Source organism: Electrona antarctica (genome assembly GCF_951216825.1).
Source record: "Electrona antarctica genome assembly, chromosome: 5".
Lineage (NCBI taxonomy): Eukaryota > Metazoa > Chordata > Actinopteri > Myctophiformes > Myctophidae > Electrona > Electrona antarctica.
The window spans coordinates 4,988,989-5,007,849 of NC_136810.1; the positions used below are offsets into that span (position 1 = coordinate 4,988,989).

General features: G+C 47.6%; 1 protein-coding gene across 3 annotated transcripts in view; it reads left to right on the forward strand.

The window, feature by feature from the left end:
* LOC306922779 (neural-cadherin-like) overlaps positions 1-16,733 on the forward strand; it is a 161,879-nt gene extending 145,146 nt beyond the window's left edge. For all 3 annotated transcript variants that reach the window (XM_079500602.1, XM_079500601.1, XM_079500600.1), the window contains one exon: positions 16,536-16,733. In XM_079500602.1, coding sequence (XP_079356728.1) covers positions 16,536-16,670 — 135 coding nt within the window. In that variant the 3' untranslated portion in view covers positions 16,671-16,733. The remainder of the gene's footprint in view (positions 1-16,535) is intronic.
* Positions 16,734-18,861: the final 2,128 nt, after the last annotated feature.

Sequence of the window (18,861 nt, forward strand, 5' to 3'; positions counted from 1 at the left end):
AGTGGTTTATGCTGGGGACCTGGGGTTCAAGTGGTTTATGCTGGGGACCTGGGGTTCAAGTGGTTTATGCTGGGGACCTGGGGTTCAAGTGGTTTATGCTGGGGACCTGGGGTTCAAGTGGTTTATGCTGGGGACCTGGGGTTCAAGTGGTTTATGCTGGGGACCTGGGGTTCAAGTGGTTTATAGTCAGAGTCAGATTATCCTTATCTCTTTATACTTTATTGCATGCATCAAGCAAGCACCACCGAAATCGGAGATCTGTTTTCCTCTTGTCGTATCTGATCAATAGACAGGATGCCGCCGTCGGGACAGAATGATGCAAGTCAGACAGTCCAGCAAGGTTTAACATTGGTACCTTTATTATAATATATAATTGAACATGGTTAAAGGACAAAAGGGGAAAGAATGGGGTTTGGGAGAGGGCATGGGGAAAGGGTAAGGGGAAGTCAGGATCAGGGTGTTTACAGGAACAGGATCAGCGGGAAAAGAGGTGCGGTTCATCCCATGTCTGTCGCTTTCATACTGGGCTATTACATTAGTGTATCTGTACACGCACGTCCACTAATTTGTGTGGAAGCGCCATACGGTGTGTAGGGGCGCCATGGGTGTGCGCTTAGCGTTTACTCTTAACCAACCATCGGTTCAAGATTGTTTAAACATATCCATCTATGGATCTCGGTCATCATAGCTTTGCGTGCGCAAGAGTACATGAGAGTGCATGTTTGAGAGGTCCCACATGAGATCATCCATATTAGGCAATGTATATGTGTAGGTGTGTGTGTGTATCGGCCTATGCTACGTGTGTGTGCGCTGCGTGTGTGAGGTGTGTGATGTGTGTGTGTGTGTGTGAGGTGTGTGTGTGGCTGTGTGTGTGTGCGTGTGTGAAGTATGCGCATGAGGTCATTGTATATGTTAAGTGAGTGTATGTGCGTGTGTGAAGTATGTGCCTGAGTCCATTGTATATGTTAAGTGATGCATCTGGCTTAACTTATGGCTGCTCTGGACCCTAAGGTCCCGGGGCCTCTTGTGGTGTTATCATATGACCTGTGTGTGTGTGTGTGTGTGTGTGTGTGTGTGTGTGTGTGTGTGTGTGTGTGTGTGTGTGTGTGTGTGTGTGTGTGTGTGTGTGTGTGTGTGTGTGTGTGTGTGTGTGTGTGTGTGTGTGTGTGTGTGTGTGTGTGTGTGTGTGTGTGTGTGTGTGTGTGAGAGAGTGAGAGTGAGAGAGAGAGGTTCTAAATTACACGACACTCTTCACCATGATCTCTCTCTCCCTCCATGTTACAAAACGTTACCGTGGCGCAGTGTTTAATCGCCTGGTAGAGACACTCTATTATAGATATGATCAATTAAACTTAACGTAATATCAAAAACCAACAGCCATTAAGTCATCAATAATGTTTATAGAACACATTGTAGTGAATACTAAGTAGTTTTGAGACAGTTGGAACTTGGCACGGAGCCATTATCGTTTGGCAAATTGCGGTCGTTCACTATTTAATATCATGCAGGATTTACACACTGCTTTAGCTCCTATTGGTTGCCAAGCCTTGCTTTAAACTGTAGGCTATTTTCTGTACTTTTGAAACCGCTATGGTTTTGTTTGGCTTGTGTATAAACTCAGTCATGCATAATAATACCCCACTTCCAAACGAATGGTGTTGGTAGCCTACTTGGAATTCACTAAAATGTGTTCTATAAACAATATTGATGAATTAATGGATTTTGAAATTGTATATTATGATAAGTTTCAGTGATCATATCTATAGAAAAGGTCTTACCATGCAAATATATCAGGCCATTGTGTTGTGTTGGATCATGGTCACGCACACTAAGGCCCGCCCCCGCTCGATCATGATTGGCGGAAGGCCCCTCTCTATCCTGATTGGATGAAGCCTGGGCCACCTAGCCAAAAACGAAACCTAAGGTTTTTTGACCCCCAGGGGCTCACTGGGGACAGGGAGGAAGTCCTTATATGGTCAGCACACTCTATAGTAGGGAGGATTATCACAACAAAACAAAAAATAAGTGATATTTGAATTAAGTGAAATCACTGAATATACCTTTAAATTCCATGCCACGGGACGCCTTTGGACGCCTCCCCTTTAATGTAAAACTTGGGTTGACCAAGTAAAAGTAAATGAAAGCATTTGTAGTGCCAAGTTTAGTTGACTTCATAGTTGCCAATATCTTTTATCAAGTTGAGAACTGGTGACGCACCGTCTGTGTCACAGTAACATACTGTACAGTCCATGGTGAAATGCAGGGCAAGATGCATTTCTTGGGTTGTTTTGCCTTAAGTCTGATGATGTCATCTCTATTGTAAGATGTTGCATGTACTGGTAGTTATGACAACCGTGTGTGCGCCAGTGACTGTGCATATGACGCACGCGCGCGCCAACACACACGCACACGCACACGCACACGCACACACACACACACACACACACACACACACACACACACACACACACACACAAGCCCTGAAGAACTAGCAGCCCAACACTCCCCACAAATCCCGAATAGATGGTTTAAAGAGCTTACAAAACAGACTGGAGACACAGAGTGCAATTTTTCAGCTTTTTTCCATAGGCCCCATGCAGCCATCTACAACAGCATTTATCCTATCCAGGCACACCCAAAGTGGTTTTCAGTAGGGGGGCTGTTATACACCTTGTGAGGTTTCAGTTCACAATGAAAGCAGAATAAACTAAAACACTAACAACCAAAACACTGCATGGTGGTGGAGGCACAACAACAACAACAACAGCACAGCACAGCGGCAGCAATACAAAGAAAAGAGGAAAAAGGACGTGTGCATACTTTAACCCAGGGGCGCCCACACTTTTGTGACTTCAGAGCTACTTTCAAAATGCAAAGCTAAAAGCTTTAACCCCTTTAGACCTGAGGCCGATTTTAACGCCTTCCAAATTACCAAACTACCGGGCACCGGTCTATACAGTATATCATCATCATCATATCATACTATATCATCATCATATCATCATACTATATCATCATCATATCATCATCATCGGGCGACGTAGAGCAGGTCGTCCAATGATCCATGGGTCGGCGGTTCGAATCCCGGCTCCTCCTGGCTACATGTCGAAGTGTCCTTGGGCAAGACACTGAACCCCAAATTGCTCCCGATGTGCTGGTTGGTACCTTGCATGGCTTTCGCCACAATCGGTGTATGAATGTGTGTGTGAATGGGTGAATGTAATGCACAATCTATGTAAAGCGCCTTGGATAAAGGCGCTATATAAATGCACCATTTACCATTTACCATCATCATCATAATCATCATCATCATACTACAATTAACCAAATGTCTGAATGTGTGTGTGTGTGTCAAACACTGCCGTAGCTCCTCACTGCCTGCACCAATCGCTCCCACTTTTCACACAGGCATTGACCATAATAATATGGAGGTCTTAACGAAGCCCTTTTTTCAATTTAACAAATTATAGATTAATAATGAATTTATTAGTGAATTAAAAATGCGAAAACGCCCCCAGGGCGCAGTACCCCCCGCGGCCACAGGGCGCAGTAACCCCCGCGGCCACCAGGAGGCAAGTATTTCACAGCGGGTGACATGCCTTGGCCTTATCTGGCTACAAACGTCCATGTCTGACATGGTAGACTTATACTGTTGCTTTGCACATCAAGCCTTTCAGCTACTGCAGTATTGTCAACCAGGCATGTCTGTTTTCGGAGTCATGGAAAGTCTAGTATTATTTGGCAGTAGACTATAGGTTCCCAACCACTGGAACTATAGCAGAGGTTCCCAACCACTGGTACTATAGCAGGGGTTCCCAACCACTGGAACTATAGCAGAGGTTCCCAACCACTGGAACTATAGCAGGGGTTCCCAACCACTGGAACTATAGCAGAGGTTCCCAACCACTGGAACTATAGCAGAGGTTCCCAACCACTGGAACTATAGCAGGGGTTCCCAACCACTGGAACTATAGCAGGGGTTCCCAACCACTGGTACTATAGCAGGGGTTCCCAACCACTGGTACTATAGCAGGGGTTCCCAACCACTGGTACTATAGCAGGGGTTCCCAACCACTGGAACTATAGCAGAGGTTCCCAACCACTGGAACTATAGCAGAGGTTCCCAACCACTGGAACTATAGCAGGGGTTCCCAACCACTGGAACTATAGCAGAGGTTCCCAACCACTGGAACTATAGCAGAGGTTCCCAACCACTGGAACTATAGCAGGGGTTCCCAACCACTGGAACTATAGCAGGGGTTCCCAACCACTGGTACTATAGCAGAGGTTCCCAACCACTGGAACTATAGCAGGGGTTCCCAACCACTGGTACTATAGCAGGGGTTCCCAACCACTGGAACTATAGCAGAGGTTCCCAACCACTGGAACTATAGCAGAGGTTCCCAACCACTGGAACTATAGCAGGGGTTCCCAACCACTGGAACTATAGCAGAGGTTCCCAACCACTGGAACTATAGCAGAGGTTCCCAACCACTGGTACTATAGCAGGGGTTCCCAACCACTGGAACTATAGCAGGGGTTCCCAACCACTGGAACTATAGCAGAGGTTCCCAACCACTGGAACTATAGCAGAGGTTCCCAACCACTGGAACTATAGCAGAGGTTCCCAACCACTGGTACTATAGCAGGGGTTCCCAACCACTGGAACTATAGCAGAGGTTCCCAACCACTGGAACTATAGCAGGGGTTCCCAACCACTGGAACTATAGCAGGGGTTCCCAACCACTGGAACTATAGCAGAGGTTCCCAACCACTGGTACTATAGCAGGGGTTCCCAACCACTGGAACTATAGCAGGGGTTCCCAACCACTGGAACTATAGCAGAGGTTCCCAACCACTGGTACTATAGCAGGGGTTCCCAACCACTGGAACTATAGCAGGGGTTCCCAACCACTGGAACTATAGCAGAGGTTCCCAACCACTGGTACTATAGCAGGGGTTCCCAACCACTGGAACTATAGCAGAGGTTCCCAACCACTGGTACTATAGCAGGGGTTCCCAACCACTGGAACTATAGCAGAGGTTCCCAACCACTGGTACTATAGCAGAGGTTCCCAACCACTGGTACTATAGCAGAGGTTCCCAACCACTGGTACTATAGCAGAGGTTCATATAGAGGTACATATAGCAGATGTTCCCAACCACTGGTACTATAGCAGAGGTTCATATAGAGGTACTATAGCAGAGGTTCCCAACCACTGGTACTATAGCAGAGGTTCATATAGAGGTACATATAGCAGATGTTCCCAACCACTGGTACTATAGCAGAGGTTCATATAGAGGTACTATAGCAGAGGTTCCCAACCACTGGTACTATAGCAGAGGTTCATATAGAGGTACTATAGCAGATGTTCCCAACCACTGGTACTATAGCAGGGGTTCCCAACCACTGGTACTATAGCAGAGGTTCATATAGAGGTACATATAGCAGAGGTTCCCAACCACTGGTACTATAGCAGAGGTTCATATAGAGGTACATATAGCAGATGTTCCCAACCACTGGTACTATAGCAGAGGTTCCCAACCACTGGTACTATAGCAGAGGTTCATATAGAGGTACTATAGCAGATGTTCCCAACCACTGGTACTATAGCAGATGTTCCCAACCACTGGTACTATAGCAGGGGTTCTCAACCACTGGAACTATAGCAGGGGTTCCCAACCACTGGAACTATAGCAGGGGTTCCCAACCACTGGAACTATAGCAGGGGTTCCCAACCACTGGAACTATAGCAGGGGTTCCCAACCACTGGAACTATAGCAGAGGTTCCCAACCACTGGTACTATAGCAGAGGTTCCCAACCACTGGAACTATAGCAGGGGTTCCCAACCACTGGAACTATAGCAGGGGTTCCCAACCACTGGAACTATAGCAGGGGTTCCCAACCACTGGAACTATAGCAGGGGTTCCCAACCACTGGAACTATAGCAGAGGTTCATATAGAGGTACATATAGCAGATGTTCCCAACCACTGGTACTATAGCAGAGGTTCATATAGAGGTACATATAGCAGATGTTCCCAACCACTGGTACTATAGCAGAGGTTCATATAGAGGTACTATAGCAGATGTTCCCAACCACTGGTACTATAGCAGGGGTTCCCAACCACTGGAACTATAGCAGGGGTTCCCAACCACTGGAACTATAGCAGAGGTTCCCAACCACTGGAACTATAGCAGGGGTTCCCAACCACTGGAACTATAGCAGAGGTTCCCAACCACTGGAACTATAGCAGAGGTTCCCAACCACTGGAACTATAGCAGGGGTTCCCAACCACTGGTACTATAGCAGAGGTTCCCAACCACTGGTACTATAGCAGGGGTTCCCAACCACTGGAACTATAGCAGAGGTTCCCAACCACTGGTACTATAGCAGAGGTTCCCAACCACTGGAACTATAGCAGAGGTTCCCAACCACTGGTACTATAGCAGAGGTTCCCAACCACTGGTACTATAGCAGAGGTTCCCAACCACTGGAACTATAGCAGGGGTTCCCAACCACTGGTACTGTAGCAGGGGTTCCCAATCACTGGAACTATAGCAGGGGTTCCCAACCACTGGTACTATAGCAGGGGTTCCCAACCACTGGAACTATAGCAGGGGTTCCCAACCACTGGAACTATAGCAGAGGTTCCCAACCACTGGAACTATAGCAGGGGTTCCCAACCACTGGAACTATAGCAGAGGTTCCCAACCACTGGAACTATAGCAGGGGTTCCCAACCACTGGAACTATAGCAGAGGTTCCCAACCACTGGAACTATAGCAGGGGTTCCCAACCACTGGAACTATAGCAGAGGTTCCCAACCACTGGAACTATAGCAGGGGTTCCCAACCACTGGAACTATAGCAGAGGTTCCCAACCACTGGTACTATAGCAGAGGTTCCCAACCACTGGAACTATAGCAGGGGTTCCCAACCACTGGAACTATAGCAGAGGTTCCCAACCACTGGTACTATAGCAGAGGTTCCCAACCACTGGAACTATAGCAGGGGTTCCCAACCACTGGTACTGTAGCAGGGGTTCCCAATCACTGGAACTATAGCAGGGGTTCCCAACCACTGGTACTATAGCAGGGGTTCCCAACCACTGGAACTATAGCAGGGGTTCCCAACCACTGGAACTATAGCAGAGGTTCCCAACCACTGGAACTATAGCAGGGGTTCCCAACCACTGGAACTATAGCAGAGGTTCCCAACCACTGGAACTATAGCAGGGGTTCCCAACCACTGGAACTATAGCAGAGGTTCCCAACCACTGGTACTATAGCAGGGGTTCCCAACCACTGGTACTATAGCAGAGGTTCCCAACCACTGGTACTATAGCAGGGGTTCCCAACCACTGGAACTATAGCAGAGGTTCCCAACCACTGGAACTATAGCAGGGGTTCCCAACCACTGGAACTATAGCAGAGGTTCCCAACCACTGGTACTATAGCAGAGGTTCCCAACCACTGGAACTATAGCAGGGGTTCCCAACCACTGGAACTATAGCAGGGGTTCCCAACCACTGGAACTATAGCAGAGGTTCCCAATCACTGGTACTATAGCAGGGGTTCCCAACCACTGGAACTATAGCAGGGGTTCCCAATCACTGGAACTATAGCAGGGGTTCCCAACCACTGGTACTATAGCAGAGGTTCCCAATCACTGGTACTATAGCAGGGGTTCCCAACCACTGGAACTATAGCAGAGGTTCCCAACCACTGGAACTATAGCAGGGGTTCCCAACCACTGGTACTATAGCAGAGGTTCATATAGAGGTACTATAGCAGATGTTCCCAACCACTGGTACTATAGCAGATGTTCCCAACCACTGGTACTATAGCAGGGGTTCCCAACCACTGGAACTATAGCAGGGGTTCCCAACCACTGGAACTATAGCAGAGGTTCCCAACCACTGGTACTATAGCAGAGGTTCCCAACCACTGGTACTATAGCAGAGGTTCCCAACCACTGGTACTATAGCAGATGTTCCCAACCACTGGTACTATAGCAGATGTTCCCAACCACTGGAACTATAGCAGGGGTTCCCAACCACTGGTACTATAGCAGAGGTTCATATAGAGGTACTATAGCAGGGGTTCCCAACCACTGGTACTATAGCAGGGGTTCCCAACCACTGGAACTATAGCAGGGGTTCCCAACCACTGGAACTATAGCAGAGGTTCCCAACCACTGGTACTATAGCAGAGGTTCCCAACCACTGGTACTATAGCAGAGGTTCCCAACCACTGGTACTATAGCAGGGGTTCCCAACCACTGGTACTATAGCAGAGGTTCATATAGAGGTACATATAGCAGATGTTCCCAACCACTGGTACTATAGCAGAGGTTCATATAGAGGTACTATAGCAGAGGTTCCCAACCACTGGTACTATAGCAGAGGTTCCCAACCACTGGAACTATAGCAGAGGTTCCCAACCACTGGAACTATAGCAGGGGTTCCCAACCACTGGAACTATAGCAGAGGTTCCCAACCACTGGAACTATAGCAGAGGTTCCCAACCACTGGAACTATAGCAGGGGTTCCCAACCACTGGAACTATAGCAGAGGTTCCCAACCACTGGAACTATAGCAGGGGTTCCCAACCACTGGAACTATAGCAGGGGTTCCCAACCACTGGAACTATAGCAGAGGTTCCCAACCACTGGAACTATAGCAGGGGTTCCCAACCACTGGAACTATAGCAGAGGTTCCCAACCACTGGAACTATAGCAGGGGTTCCCAACCACTGGAACTATAGCAGGGGTTCCCAACCACTGGAACTATAGCAGGGGTTCCCAACCATTGGAACTATAGCAGAGGTTCCCAACCACTGGTACTATAGCAGAGGTTCCCAACCACTGGAACTATAGCAGGGGTTCCCAACCACTGGTACTATAGCAGAGGTTCCCAACCACTGGAACTATAGCAGGGGTTCCCAACCACTGGAACTATAGCAGAGGTTCCCAACCACTGGTACTATAGCAGGGGTTCCCAACCACTGGAACTATAGCAGAGGTTCCCAACCACTGGTACTATAGCAGGGGTTCCCAACCACTGGAACTATAGCAGAGGTTCCCAACCACTGGTACTATAGCAGGGGTTCCCAACCACTGGAACTATAGCAGAGGTTCCCAACCACTGGTACTATAGCAGGGGTTCCCAACCACTGGAACTATAGCAGAGGTTCCCAACCACTGGTACTATAGCAGGGGTTCCCAACCACTGGTACTATAGCAGAGGTTCATATAGAGGTACATATAGCAGAGGTTCCCAACCACTGGTACTATAGCAGGGGTTCCCAACCACTGGTACTATAGCAGAGGTTCATATAGAGGTACATATAGCAGAGGTTCCCAACCACTGGTACTATAGCAGAGGTTCCCAACCACTGGTACTATAGCAGGGGTTCCCAACCACTGGAACTATAGCAGAGGTTCCCAACCACTGGTACTATAGCAGGGGTTCCCAACCACTGGTACTATAGCAGGGGTTCCCAACCACTGGTACTATAGCAGGGGTTCCCAACCACTGGTACTATAGCAGGGGGTCCCAACCACTGGAACTATAGCAGAGGTTCCCAACCACTGGTACTATAGCAGGGGTTCCCAACCACTGGAACTATAGCAGAGGTTCCCAACCACTGGTACTATAGCAGGGGTTCCCAACCACTGGTACTATAGCAGGGGTTCCCAACCACTGGTACTATAGCAGAGGTTCCCAACCACTGGTACTATAGCAGGGGTTCCCAACCACTGGTACTATAGCAGAGGTTCCCAACCACTGGTACTATAGCAGGGGTTCCCAACCACTGGTACTATAGCAGAGGTTCCCAACCACTGGTACTATAGCAGGGGTTCCCAACCACTGGAACTATAGCAGAGGTTCCCAACCACTGGAACTATAGCAGAGGTTCCCAACCACTGGAACTATAGCAGGGGTTCCCAACCACTGGAACTATAGCAGGGGTTCCCAACCACTGGAACTATAGCAGGGGTTCCCAACCACTGGAACTATAGCAGGGGTTCCCAACCACTGGAACTATAGCAGGGGTTCCCAACCACTGGTACTAGTACCACTGTTGGTACTTGAGCCTCCCTTTGGTGGTTCACAGAGGAGTCACCCTTTGGTGGTACACAGAGGAGTCACCCTTTGGTGGTACACAGAGGAGTCACCCTCTGGTGGTACACAGAGGAGTCACCCTTTGGTGGTACACAGAGGAGTCACCCTTTGGTGGTACACAGAGGAGTCACCCTTTGGTGGTACACAGAGGAGTCACCCTTTGGTGGTACACAGAGGAGTCACCCTTTGGTGGTACACAGAGGAGTCACCCTTTGGTGGTACACAGAGGAGTCACCCTTTGGTGGTACACAGAGGAGTCGCCCTTTGGTGGTACACAGAGGAGTCGCCCTTTGGTGGTACACAGAGGAGTCACCCTTTGGTGGTACACAGAGGAGTCACCCTTTGGTGGTACACAGAGGAGTCACCCTTTGGTGGTACACAGAGGAGTCACCCTTTGGTGGTACACAGAGGAGTCACCCTCTGGTGGTACACAGAGGAGTCACCCTTTGGTGGTACACAGAGGAGTCACCCTTTGGTGGTACACAGAGTAGTCACCCTCTGGTGGTACACAGAGGAGTCACCCTTTGGTGGTACACAGAGTAGTCACCCTCTGGTGGTACACAGAGGAGTCACCCTTTGGTGGTACACAGAGGAGTCGCCCAAAAAAGCAGAAAAAATAAAGTGGAATGTAATATTTATATTACAGGTATAGTTCTTCTGACCAAGCAATTTGGTTGAAATAGGCTATCCAGCCGTGCTGAAATGAGCATGACAGCACGCCTAGCCGTTAATGTTCTCAAAGAAGATTTGAGAATGGATTAGGGCGGCTGTGGCTCAGGAGGTAGAGCAGGTCGTCCAATGATCCCTGGGTCGGCGGTTCGAATCCCGGCTCCTCCTCCTGTCCACATGTGGAAGTGTCCTTGGGCAAGACACTGAACCCTATATTGCCTCCAATGAGTCGGTCGGTGTGAGCTTGCCACCATTGGTGTGTGAATGTGGGAAGTGAGGACACTGGCGTCGACTGTTCGCCGCTTCACCTCCCAATGTATGAATGAATGAACCATTGTGAAGCGCTTTGAGCACTTGGAAAAGCGCTATAAAAATGCAATTCATTAATCACATTAGAATATCATCAGTTGTGCTGGTTTTGTCAGAGCAGCAGCATTATTGGCTTAGGAATGGAACAAAATGGGCAGGTATTCGCCTCCTGTATTTTAACATCAGTTATTATGGTGGTACTTAGAGAGCCACATATTTTCTGAAGTGGTACTTCAGTATAAAAGGTAGGGAACCAATAGACTATAGGATCATTTGTCCTTGCAGTTTGTGAACCAATAGACTATAGGATCATTTGTCCTTGCAGTTTGTGTAGCTATCCATTCTAGAGCGGAGACAGAAGCGCTCTGTGTGCATTGTGTTTTGTTTTGGGTCCCCAGCCTGTTCTGTTGTTTTGGGTCCTCAGCCTGTTCTGTTGTTTTGGGTCCCCAGCCTGTTCTGTTGTTTTGGGTCCCCAGCCTGTTCTGTTGTTTTGGGTCCCCAGCCTGTTCTGTTGTTTTGGGTCCCCAGCCTGTTCTGTTGTTTTGGGTCCCCAGCCTGTTCTGTTGTTTTGGGTCCCCAGCCTGTTCTGTTGTTTTGGGTCACCAGCCTGTTCTGTTGTTTTGGGTCACCAGCCTGTTCTGTTGTTTTGGGTCCCCAGCCTGTTCTGTTGTTTTGGGTCCCCAGCCTGTTCTGTTGTTTTGGGTCCCCAGCCTGTTCTGTTGTTTTGGGTCCCCAGCCTGTTCTGTTGTTTTGGGTCCCCAGCCTGTTCTGTTGTTTTGGGTCACCAGCCTGTTCTGTTGTTTTGGGTCCCCAGCCTGTTCTGTTGTTTTGGGTCCCCAGCCTGTTCTGTTGTTTTGGGTCACCAGCCTGTTCTGTTGTTTTGGGTCCCCAGCCTGTTCTGTTGTTTTGGGTCACCAGCCTGTTCTGTTGTTTTGGGTCCCAGCCTGTTCTGTTGTTTTGGGTCCCCAGCCTGTTCTGTTGTTTTGGGTCCCAGCCTGTTCTGTTGTTTTGGGTCCCCAGCCTGTTCTGTTGTTTTGGGTCCCCAGCCTGTTCTGTTGTTTTGGGTCCCCAGCCTGTTCTGTTGTTTTGGGTCACCAGCCTGTTCTGTTGTTTTGGGTCCCCAGCCTGTTCTGTTGTTTTGGGTCACCAGCCTGTTCTGTTGTTTTGGGTCACCAGCCTGTTCTGTTGTTTTGGGTCCCCAGCCTGTTCTGTTGTTTTGGGTCCCCAGCCTGTTCTGTTGTTTTGGGTCCCCAGCCTGTTCTGTTGTTTTGGGTCACCAGCCTGTTCTGTTGTTTTGGGTCCTCAGCCTGTTCTGTTGTTTTGGGTCCCCAGCCTGTTCTGTTGTTTTGGGTCCCCAGCCTGTTCTGTTGTTTTGGGTCCCCAGCCTGTTCTGTTGTTTTGGGTCACCAGCCTGTTCTGTTGTTTTGGGTCACCAGCCTGTTCTGTTGTTTTGGGTCCCCAGCCTGTTCTGTTGTTTTGGGTCCCCAGCCTGTTCTGTTGTTTTGGGTCACCAGCCTGTTCTGTTGTTTTGGGTCCTCAGCCTGTTCTGTTGTTTTGGGTCCCCAGCCTGTTCTGTTGTTTTGGGTCACCAGCCTGTTCTGTTGTTTTGGGTCCCCAGCCTGTTCTGTTGTTTTGGGTCACCAGCCTGTTCTGTTGTTTTGGGTCCTCAGCCTGTTCTGTTGTTTTGGGTCCCCAGCCTGTTCTGTTGTTTTGGGTCACCAGCCTGTTCTGTTGTTTTGGGTTCCCAGCCTGTTCTGTTGTTTTGGGTCACCAGCCTGTTCTGTTGTTTTGGGTCACCAGCCTGTTCTGTTGTTTTGGGTTCCCAGCCTGTTCTGTTGTTTTGGGTCCCCAGCCTGTTCTGTTGTTTTGGGTCACCAGCCTGTTCTGTTGTTTTGGGTCACCAGCCTGTTCTGTTGTTTTGGGTCCCCAGCCTGTTCTGTTGTTTTGGGTCCCCAGCCTGTTCTGTTGTTTTGGGTCCCCAGCCTGTTCTGTTGTTTTGGGTCCCCAGCCTGTTCTGTTGTTTTGGGTCCCAAGCCTGTTCTGTTGTTTTGGGTCCCAGCCTGTTCTGTTGTTTTGGGTCCCCAGCCTGTTCTGTTTGTTTTGGGTCCCCAGCCTGTTCTGTTGTTTTGGGTCCCCAGCCTGTTCTGTTTGTTTTGGGTCCCCAGCCTGTTCTGTTGCCACAGTAAGACTTTGATCTGCCTCCTCCCCGGTCTCAGAAAAACACAAAACGTGAAAAGGGGTGAAGATACAATTCATTACAGTACCCCAAATGTTCCTCTGAGAGAGGGTGGAAACCCTCTCCTGGAAGCCTGGGGCAACACCTACCATCTGAACACCAGTGTTGTTTTCGTCGACTAAAACTATGACGAAAAATGTCCGTCGACTACCTTTTTTCATTGACGAAAACTAAATGGAAACTAAATGAAAACTAACCCATGATGACTAAAACTAAGACTAAATATACTGACAATTTCGTCAACAAATAAAAACTAGACTAAAATGTTAGGAGGGGACTAGTGGACAAGAGATCCAGTATAAGTCGTTTTTCACTGGGTTGCACTTGGTTGAAAATAGCCGATCTACAAGCTCACAACGCGTCGCAGCGTGACACGCTGTGAGCTTGTAGATCGGCTATTTTCAGCAAGTGTAAAAACAGTCATTACGACGGCATCAAGGCCCGCCAAAATACATTTTAGTCGACTAAATCAGCTGTAGATTTAGTCGACTAAAATCTTATGATATTTAGTCGACTAAAACTAGACTAACACTAAAACATTCCAGGTGATTCAAATGTGACTGGAACTAAATGAAAGACTATGACTAAAACTAAAATCTAAATTTGCTGCCAAAAACAACACTGCTGAACACAAAGCTTCTGCTCTTCTCTACTAGTGGATCTGCACCGGAAATAATAATAATAATAATAATAATAATAACAATACAAATAATAATAACTAACAATAACAACAATAATAATAAATAATAATTAGAAAATGTATTAATATTTCTAAAAGAACAAAGTTATCTCACATTATTTTAGTGTAAACCACATTTCTTGTTTTTTTGTTGCTGCTAATCTTAAAAAACTTCCTTCACCATGGACCGTTTTCCAGTGAAATTCGGATATTCAGTTTCATTGCAAATTCTTAATTTAACCCCCTTATGGCTATTGACGTAATTGACGTAATGAAATCAATAAATCCCTTATGGCTATTGACGTAATTGACGTAATGAAATCAATAAATCCCTTATGGCTATTGACGTAATTGACGTAATGAAATCAATAAATCCCTTATGGCTATTTACGTAATTGACGTAATCGATTGATTCCCAATAATCGGGAGCTTAATGTCGCAAAATTTAGCATTTTTTGGCTAACGGCCGATGTAATCTTCCTAAAACCGGCCGAAATCCGCGTGTGCACGGTCGATCACGCACGCGCGTGATCGCGCATGCATCGCTGCGTAAAATGCGATGTTTTGGGCTTGATTAGACCTTAATTTGACTTAGTTATGAAAAATACGATGATAGCTTAGCATTCCGGACATCTGATGGTGTTGCACAGTAGCAAAGATACTACCGGATATTTTGATCCAAACCGGAAGTGGTCATCGTTCACTCGCTCTCTTTGGTCAGAATCGGCAAAATGGTGACGTTACCGCCACCATCAGGACTGATTGTCCCAATACTATAGTCTTGCCCCGTCAAAATGAGATATAGTGTGTATATCGCGGATTTTTCTATTGGCATTAAAATGACAAAGGCTGAAGGCACAATCCACTGTTAATTAGGCACGGCCACAAGAGGGTTAAAGATTTTTATTTGACAGTCTTCATGATGTCTTGCTTTTATTACACCGCAGAGATTTAGAGGGAAAAGGGATCTAGTTCAGCCCCAGTACTGTGAATGTGGACATGGTAACTCTGGGGGTTCTGGGTATTTCAGGACTATTACTCTGCTGTCATTTCACACTGTACGCCTGGTGCTGACAGGGAGATTATAGGGCACTGTACGCATGGTGCTGACAGGGAGATTATAGGGCACTGTACGTGTTGCGAAGGCTCTCAAATGGATCTCCATATATGGGGATAAAAGGCCGTCACTTGGATCTCCACATATGAGGATGATGTATGGCCCATATGTGGAGATAATGGAAATACCCAATGCTGACATCAGATTAATATGGGAACCCCATATAGAGATATACACGTGTGTCATCGTCATATGCGATTGGATAGCATTGTCATTATGACACACATATAACTAAGAAGTATAAAAGGATTACAGTCAGAGACTTAAGGGGGCAGAATATCTTCTAATATCTTTGGCACGAGTCTTCTAGACGGGACAGAATATCTGGCTAATGGCTAAGCAACCGTAGAGCATTGAAGTAGAGGTTTCTACATCCCGGTTAAGTTCGTATCGAACACCACTGTCGTGGGTCCTAACTAAATAACCAGCACTGGTTCGAGCTATTTTACAGTACGCATGGTGCTGACAGGGAGATTATAGGGCACTGTACGCCTGGTGCTGACAGGGAGATTATAGGGCACTGTACGCATGGTGCTGACAGGGAGATTATAGGGCACAGGGCTACTGTACGCATGGTGCTGACAGGGAGATTATAGGGCACAGGGCTACTGTACGCATGGTGCTGACAGGGAGATTATAGGGCACAGGGCTACTGTACGCATGGTGCTGACAGGGAGATTATAGGGCACAGGGCTACTGTACGCCTGGTGCTGACAGGGAGATTATAGGGCACAGGGCTACTGTACGCATGGTGCTGACAGGGAGATTATAGGGCACAGGGCGGCTATAGGCCTTTGTTGAAAACACACACATACTCTGAACATTTCTATGTTTGGCTCAAACCATGAAGTGGAAGATAAAATCATGTGCATCGGACTGGCAAGATGAGGAAATTTGAAGTGCAGTTTAGCTTGAGGTCAGCCTCCTGTACGGAGAATTACCTGTGGCTGTCTTCTAGAGTTAAGAGTTATTAAAATGACTCTAATTGTATATCCCTGTCTTAACCTCTCATCACCCCCCTCCTCTCCTCTCCTCTCCTCTCCTCTCCTCTCCTCTCCTCTCCTCTCCTCTCCTCTCCTATCTTCTCTTCTCTTCTCTTCTCTTGGGAGGGGTGCTGTGTATGATGGGGGAGCATGGGGAACTAATTCTCTCGTTTTAATATTTAATATTTATTCTTAAGTTTTAATGAAGCATGTGAAATGATGTGATTTGGTGCTGAGTTGCGGAAATATTAAATAAAGGTACCTTTAAAATCTCTCCTCCTCTCCTCTCCTCTCCTCTCCTCTCCTCTCCTCTCCTCTCCTCTCCTCTCCTCTCCTCTCCTCTCCTCTCCTCTCCTCTCCTCTCCTCCCCTCCCCTCCCCCCACCCCCACCCCCTATATCTCCACACTACCCAGGTCCAGGTATCGTTAACAGATGAGAACGATTGTGTCCCAGAATTCCTCCAGTCCATCTACAGCGTGGACGGCGTCCCAGAGACAGTAACCACGGCAACCTCTCTGCTGCAGGGTGAGCCTCCCCTGACACCTTAAATCACATCCATCAACTTCCTTTAAGCACATAGCACTATTATTGTCTTCTATAGAAATACAACAGCCCCCCATTTCAATTTCAATGGAAAGACAGTTGAAAATGTAATTCCTTTTACCAAGCTCTTTGCATGCTGAAAGGCGCCCAGTCAGAGTCCTAATTACAGTATAAATAGAGGACTACAAAGAAACTATACGGTACAATGTTACCCGGCCTACAGCGATGCGAGGCAGGGTATTCTAATTGCTGCTGTCTGTCTGTCTGTCTGTCTGTCTGTCTGTCTGTCTGTCTGTCTGTCTGTCTGTCTGTCTGTCTGTCTGTCTGTCTGTCTGTCTGTCTGTCTGTCTGTCTGTCTGTCTGTCTGTCTGTCTGTCTGTCTGTCTGTCTGTCTGTCTGTCTGTCTGTCTGTCTGGGTGTCTGTCTGTCTGTCTGTCTGTCTGTCTGTCTGTCTGTCTGTCTGTCTGTCTGTCTGTCTGTCTGTCTGTCTGTCTGTCTGTCTGTCTGTCTCTCTGTCTGTCTGGGTGTCTGTCTGTCTGTCTGTCTGTCTGTCTGTCTGTCTGTCTGTCTGTCTGGGAATGGATGGCCGCATTTTCATCAAACTTGGTGAGAGATCAGCAGACTGTTCCCAACAGATGATGACTAATCACTTAAAGCTAAAATACAGAACTTTTTTTAGTGAATAAAACTTTAGTGTAAGCACCCTAGTGTCCTTATTCTGGGGGTTAAGCACCCTAGTGTCCTTATTCTGGGGTGAGCATTTTGGTGACAAACCACAGACTGACAACCTGTCAACCAGCAACGCGTTGTATATTGGATATATATACTGTTATATACTGTATAGTGTATGGTCTTGCTATAATGATCATGCCATGGTTTTCCTATAGCCTATACTATATCATGACAGGAGATGGTGCTGTTGGCAGTTTGCCATGTTCCTATGGTCATGTTAAATGGGTTCACTTCCAGGTTGCCAGGGGTGATGGAGAAAGGTAGCCATATTGAATCCCACATGGTTTCTGTATTGTTTGATCTGCAAATCTGATATAAAGCGTCAAAGACATAAAGACTGAGTTTGTGCCTTTCTTGATGTGAAGTTACCACATCTTTTTGGCGACGAGGTAAACTGGATTACTTTCTTTTGCTCAAGCTGGATGATGTTTGCGCTCAAACTGGATGAGTATGAGCAGCAGTAGCAGTGACTCGGCAGAGGACGAGCAGAACGGAGACGTGGGACAGAACGTGGCAGTGGCCGGCGAGCAGCGTGTTCAGATGGCAATGTTTGGAGATATTAGTGAGTTTGTGGAAGGAAACGAGGACTGGACGGAGTATGAGGAAAGGTTGGGACACTTTTTCGCTGCAAATGACATTACTGAGGAGGCTAAAAAGCGCTCCATTCTCCTGAGTGTGTGTGGGGCGAAGACTTATAAGTTGATAAGGAACTTGGCCACTCCACGGAAACCAGGAGATATTTCCTATGATGATATTGTCCGGCTTGTGGCAAACCACCACAACCCAAAGCCCTCTGTGATTGTGCAACGGTTTAAATTCCACAGCCATTTCAGAAGGCAAGGCCAGTCAGTGTCTACCTTTGTAGCCGAGCTACGGCAGCTATCTGAACATTGTGATTTTGGAGCAGTGCTAGATGACATGCTTCGTGACAGATTAGTATGCGGCATTAGTGATAACGCCATTCAGCGCCGCCTGCTGGGGGAAACGCCACCATTTACTTTTCAAAAAGCCTTTGACATTTCCCAGGGCATGGAAATGGCTGCCAATGATGTGAAGGATATCCAAAAAGGAAATGAATCACAGGCAGGGGCAGTGTACCAAGTCAGGAAAGAGACTGGTAAGTCAGCAAGGCGGGTGGAGTGTTTTAGGTGTGGGGGTCCACACTATGCTAATGACTGTAAATTTAAAGATGCTGTCTGTCATGCATGCAATAAGAGGGGCCACTTGGCGAAACAGTGCAGGGGCTCTAAGGGGAGAGTTAAACCTGGGGGGAGGAAACCTCAGCAGTCCCAGGGCCGGGCACCCACACACCACCTAGAAGAGGAGGATGGGGAGGCCTCGTGTTCATATAATATGTATGGCGTGGAAACAGATGAGGAACCACCTGAGCCGTATTATGCTACTGTCACTGTTAATGGGCGGGGCATTAAGTTTGAAATTGATTCAGGAGCTACGGCCTCAGTC